A 6,934-nucleotide genomic window follows, 5' to 3' on the forward strand; every position below is an offset into this window, starting at 1 on the left:
TAGGTATTTGGGGGGGGGGGGGGGGGGGGGGGGGGGTTAATGGTCTCGGATTACACGCTGGCACTGTCCTACGATCTGTTTACTGATTTTAGCTTTGGGCCTGATGGACATACGACTCATCAATCCTAAGTATCGAACTCAGTGGCTAGCTAAACGTGTTTCTTTCCTGCTTTCTTTCAAGTTTGGCGAATAAAGTAATTTGAGAGTCGAATTTTGGAAAAAGTCTAAGAGCTTGTCCCTGTCCCGAAGCTAATGAAATCGCTACGTATAATGTGGCACTTGAGCCAAGTTCCCCGAGGCAAAACTTTCCCGTCGACATAACTAATATTCATGATTAATAATGGAACATACTAGCTTCTGATTATTAGTAATCTGATTAGTAATCTTTAGTAACCGATCGGTATAGAGGACAAGTATAACTTTTTTAAAATGCAAAAGTCAATTAATTCAAATAAATTATAATTTTAATTTGAATAATAATAGGAGTGAGATTTACAATATGTACTCTACGATACATTTCGTGAAATTCAATTTGATATACTTGTGTTTTTAGCTTATGTAATTAATAAAAAAGTACCCTATTGCTTTATGTTCCAGTAAGTTTTATTATTAATATTGCAGTCTTTGAAACAATATTTTAGATTGTAAAATCAAATATTGACTCTATCAATGAGAATAACGATACGTTATAATATGTATACCAAAAAGCATTATCTGTAAAGGATAGTAAATGCAGTTTATCAATAATTATTTTATTAAAAGACTAGGGAATCTATGCAATTGCAATTGACAAAATACATGTTCAATGTACAAATAAAATCGATCAATAATGTTATAATAAAACTGAATAGAAACTTATCGATTATAATTTATATCACATGACTATATTTATTGTTCTGCTACTATAATGGCAAAATTTAATTAATTATTAAAAACGAACTTCAATGCGAAGGAAAAAGTTTATACATTTGTTTTAAAGACGAATTTTCTTTGATCTTTGCAATTGAAAGAACAAGACAGACAATTTCTTATTAATTTTTAGATAAATCGTTTTTATTTATTTATAAATCCTTATTTCTGTGAAATAATTTGAATAAATGTATATTTACTTGTTGTAACTTATAAGGAAAATTTATTTTTACTGCAACATTGAAAGTAGTACGAACCTTCATGAAAATTTAGAAATTTTATGAAAACTTTTAGATAGCTCTGTTTGCCATTTCATTCGACAAATCTCCTTTTTTCCAAACCTCTAAGACCCAGATTTATTCACTTAAAATTTTTCTATCTTTTTTCTATCTTTTATGTAAATAAATATTAACGATATTAACGACGATATTTTCTATATCTTTAACGTCATTTCATTTCTACATTCTTCGCGATAGCTATGATCTCTCAGTGAACTGTAGAGTCTTTAAAAAAGAGCCAAATAAGTGATTCACCGAGAGCTTTGGCTTCGCTTATCGCAAATATTTATCCGTATTTATTTTATTATTATTTTTTGTCCCCCCAAACGAATTGTTGGAATAAAGTTAAGTAGAATGTGTAAAGAAGTATGAAACCGTTGCCAATATTTGTCTAAAAATTTGATGTTCGTTTATCGAATATGAAAGTGACGATCAATTTAAGAAACTTTATAATTTACCTTGTTAGACATTTTATTTAACTTGAGTGTTACGTTTCATTTTTATCAACTATAATGTAACTCTTGCTATTTTTAGGAATACTGTTATTCTTATTAAAAGTTATATAAATTTTTATTAAAAGTGTGTAAAATTGTATGAAGAAATTTCCAAACAAGTTTTATTAGCTTTCATTAATATTTGTTTTTTCATTACAAATCTTGAAATTTCAAGCGTTAAATTGAATTATACTTTTAAAGCGAGAAATAGTTTTCATATATATATTTTTCATATATTTTTTTATATACATATTTTACAATAAGCATTAGTATGTCATCTATTCATTTTAATATAATATCTTATGATTATATAATTTATGTATATATATATATATATATATATATATATATATATATATATATATATATTTGTACATTTTAAGTTTATTATAATTCACACTGACTAATAAGAATTAAATTTTTTAATTCATAACTCAAATATTATGATTATTAAAACAGCAAATCTATATTTGTAATTTTCATTGATAATAATTAATAACATACTCAATTTTAATCCTGGGAAGAAAATTTATTTTCCAACTATTATAATATAATAAATTTTCGAATAATTTAGTTAACTAAATTGAATTAGTACGTAGAAAGTATTATGGATTACCAATATAGAGTATAGAGTATAGAGTATAGAGAAATTGGCAAGTAATAGAGCTCTCGTAATTGGAAAATTAGACCTAAGAGAGATAAAGATTTAATAATAATATTTTAATGTTATAATGGCTCGTAATAGGTTTTAGATAATAAAAGAATACGTTAAATATATGTAAGTGAGATTAGATTCTATATAATATCAGTTTGTAATAGTTTCTTAAAGTCATATATACATTAAATCAACGCACCAGTAAATTAATTCTCATGTAATTAGTTAATAGGTAGATTGCAATAACTTTAAATAGTGTTAGTTAAGAACTACTTTATGTAATTACTGTAGATTTTGTGGACGACGGTAAGAAAGAATATAATTCAAGCAGTATCATTATTAATTAAAAGAGGAAAGAAGTATTAGAAAAATAGGCAAAGGAATATCTTCGTAAATATAGATACAATAATAATATATTTTTATTTTATCGTGACACATTTACGATTCGATCTTATTGTTATTATATGAAATTGAAATTTAAGCAAATCTTTCATTCAAGCACTGCAATTAGTTTGATAGAGATGTAAAATACACTTCTTACGATATTATAATCAGAGCAATTCTTATTAAGAATTGATATTTTAAAATTATGAAAGAGTTATTTTCTATTCCTAACGCATGTCATAACACAAACACAACATTCCTAACTCTTTGCAGAAACTAAAAATCCTATAAAATAATAGAAATAGCCACGATACTCTTTAAATTAAATCGCATGTCTCGTGCATATCCTTGCATAGGTCGAACATCAAAGGCTCACTAGTGTTCATTGTTCTTTTTCTACAGTTGCACAGGATATCGGGGGAATGAACTCGTTGGCTCACTGTCGGCTCGTGGTTTTCAGCTGTACTGCGCAGTATCGCGAATTTCTTCATATTCGATATTTCGCTAGGTGACGCGGTGTAAATGTAAATAGAAAGACTTACACTCCTCGTGCGTGCATCTTTTTGCAATGACGATAGTGACAATCGACTTTGGCTTCCGGCATGTTTTAACGGATAATAGGATTTCAAATATTATTGCTGCTTCGATGCAGTAGAATCCAATATGAAATTCTAGTCTTTTTATTTATTAATGGTTGTTTCTTTCTATATTCCTCAACGTTCTTTTTTTTTTATCGTTATAGAATTTTCTTTCGTTTCCATTCCTTTTATTGATACGATGTGTAAAAACGATATGTTTCAATTAATAGGCGAAATATTTATTAGAGTATTATTAATATTAATATTACGTTAAATTTATGTATTTTTTTGTCTCGTGGAATTAATTCAACTTTCATTATTTGTCGATTAATTAATTCCTGAAATATTTAATATTTATTATTTATGTAATTATTTCGCAGTATTCTTATTGCTTAATTAGCGATAAATATTATGTCGTGATGTTTATCATAAAATTGAACAGTACGGTAGTAATAGATATCATCTATTTCCAAAATTCAGTTATCAATCAATTTTAATTTTTTTGTTTTGTCGTTTAATAAAATATAAAAATTAATAATGAAAATTATTTAACAAATATTTTCATATTAATTCTTTAACGTACGAGTATTACGAGTATTACGGCATTGCCAATGAAAATTAATACATAATTCTAACGTTCATTTTTATAACTATTTTTCTATTTCATGAATATGAAAATATAATTGAAATCAATAGGTATATATTTTATTGGAAGATTTTTTGAAAAAAAAAGATTCCTTATTTAATAGCACAGTAAAGGCTTGAATAAAAAATAATTATTACTAAATTTATTACTAAATATAATATTTGAATTTTGTTCGTTTCATAAATAACGTTAATTGCAGAAATCTTCTGCAAAGAATTCTTTCTTCTAGGATGTTTATTTATCATTTGATCAAAAGAGAAAGGAGCTGTAAGCATTTTTACAGCTACATAGTAAGAAATTATATATAAAAACTGTACACGAAGCCAGTGATTTCTTATAGAAATATGATCCTTTTAATGTATTATAATGTTTTTATATGTATATTACATGTACATAAATGGGTTCTTGACACATGACATCAATCTACATTTAACTGACTTTTCATATTATAATCATTATGTTCACTAAGATATATTAGGCTATTCGTCAAACCCATTATCAAAAAAAAAAAAAAAAAAAAAAAAAAAAAAAAAAAAAAAAAAAAAAAAAAAAAAAAAAAAAAAAAAAAAAACTAAACAAAAACAAAAAAAAAAAAAAAAATCAATAAATATAAATAAGAAATTCTTCTAATGAATGAAACGACAAGTTTGTATAAAATCTATGTTCTCTAGGACAATTGTTGTATGTAGAGTTACAAACATATAACATAACGGTAAAACAAAATCGATCTAAAGTTGACATCGTTTTCGAAACTTCTGAATAATATTAAAATAAATAGTATGCACACCTTATGGGACGGAAAATGGACTAAAAAAAAAAAAAAAAAAAATGGACAATGCCTTTATTACTTATGTGGCCATTTTTAATCTAAAAACAATTTAAGGCAAGGCTTTTTGACTCAATAGCATAAAACTTAAACTCACCTATGATAAATATGACCTCAACGACCACATCGCTAACCATCGTAGGCCGATCAGTATTGATGAAACTGGCATTATACGGCACGACAACGGCAACATAAAGTGTCGCTAACAGCAATAGCCAGTCCCAGCATGTCTTAAACAAGCCGTAATGACTTAATACGAATTGAGATTTCTTTAGCGTTGTCGTCTTGTATTCTGGTAATGGCGTTGTTGTTGAGTGCAGCAATGCCTGACAAAAAAAATCACTAATAAATATTTTGAATCTCTCGCGAATGGAATATCGTACTTTGATGCCTCAAACGCTTATATAATAATAATAATAATAATAATAATAATAATAATAATAATAATCATCATCATCATAGATGCCTCAATTGTACGTAATAAAATGAATTTATAAAAAAATATATGAAGCAATAGGAAATGGTAATGGAGAGTAATTCTGAACAAGAAATGGAAAAAGTAATTATAAGATCGTTTCATTGTACCAGTCCATAAAGTGAAAAACTCCGGATAAATCATATTTACGCTGAAAAAGTAGAAAGTTAGTAATCATGGCAAAAAGCAATCATCGGGAAAAAAATTAACCAATTATATGAACTAACGTGCTTCTTAAAGTGAAAAATTACTTTATTATTTTATTATAATTTCTGTGAATTTTTACTTAAAATCTTTATAAATTTCAATAATAATAGTTTTAGATAGAAATAATTTTCAAAAATTTTCACTCATAAACTATAATAAAAATTTCAAATAGTTTTACACAAATATGTATATTCCATTAAATATAATTAATGATAGTTATATATTATTATATAACTTACGTTATTGTTAATAATGGAAAATTTCCTAAAATATACATCACGTCTTTTCATTGAAATTGAAAATTGAATTTTTAAAAATTTTTCTATAAATGAAACACATGATATTTTAATCTCGTATTGTATTTAAGCAATAATTTCTTTATATTTGGAATACTGTACTTTTTACAAAAATGATTTTAGAAAATTATTAACTCGCAAGATATAATTTTCCAAATGCAATTACAAATAATTTAGTTCAACTAAACCGAATATTTTCAGATATAACAAAGTTCTGGTTTAGCGCAAGTTTAATATACTATATAATTATACTAAAAGGAATACGTAAAACTGTGGACTTATATTGAGACATTAAACAAATAATTAATGATGGAATACATTCGTTAAATATAGTATAAAGCATATAAATATTTTTTAATTATAAATTAAAGATATTGCATTTATAAGGTAAAATTTTTTAACGCGAGTTAATTTAAGGTAAGTTTTAAGTGAAATATTTGAGAAATATTGAATGAATACTTAATAAAATGTAATAAATATTCTCGAATAAGAAGGGAATGAGTATCCACGGTATAGTTAATCAAAATATATAATTAACCGTGCATTTCAATTGGTAAATTTAAATTTCAATTAGCAATTTATAGTAATTAATAATGAAATTTAGCTAAGCTAATGCTTCGATTTGCCTGAAATGTGCCACCCTAAGCTTTTATTATATACTTCAAATTTAGCTTTGGATCTACAAAATATCCCACGACGTTTCGAAAGATGAATAAAAAATATAACACACACACACACACACACACACACACACACACATACACACACACACACACAAAATAGTTAAATCTTTTATGTCTTTACTACGTTCTGACACAATGGACTCAGTCTTTGTATTTTCTTTCATCAGTGTATTTCTTTTGCTTAGTATCTTACGTCTTTCTCTACAAATCATCCGAATCTGTTCAACTTTCAGTCCTATTATTGAAGTAACATTACACGTGATATACGCGTAAACTTAATTATGAGTTTGTCGGACTGGATAAATGGATACGTCTTTTGTTACGAAAGTGTAGCTGATCTGAAAACACATCGCGTAATCTTGTTTTACGCGTATATGTGTACGAAAGTTGAGACGCTTGTTAAAAGCTATTAAAACTATTGTAAGATTATTAATATTGAGAAAGAAAGAGAATATTGATACAATGACAGAGACAGAGAGAGAGAGAGAGAGAGGGAGAGAGAG

The 6,934-nt window shown here is 26.3% G+C and overlaps 1 protein-coding gene across 1 annotated transcript in view; it reads right to left on the bottom strand.

Annotated features, from left to right (window-relative positions):
• The window catches only part of Elk (Eag-like K[+] channel), a 124,725-nt gene that overhangs the window by 31,145 nt on the left and 86,646 nt on the right, over window positions 1-6,934 (bottom strand). Inside the window, exon 5 of the mRNA XM_011500098.1 lies at window positions 4,868-5,096. Coding sequence (XP_011498400.1) covers window positions 4,868-5,096 — 229 coding nt within the window. The remainder of the gene's footprint in view (window positions 1-4,867; window positions 5,097-6,934) is intronic.

This window comes from Ceratosolen solmsi, unplaced genomic scaffold (assembly GCF_000503995.2).
Source record: "Ceratosolen solmsi marchali unplaced genomic scaffold, CerSol_1.0 scaffold41, whole genome shotgun sequence".
In the NCBI taxonomy this organism is placed as follows: Eukaryota; Metazoa; Arthropoda; class Insecta; order Hymenoptera; family Agaonidae; genus Ceratosolen; species Ceratosolen solmsi.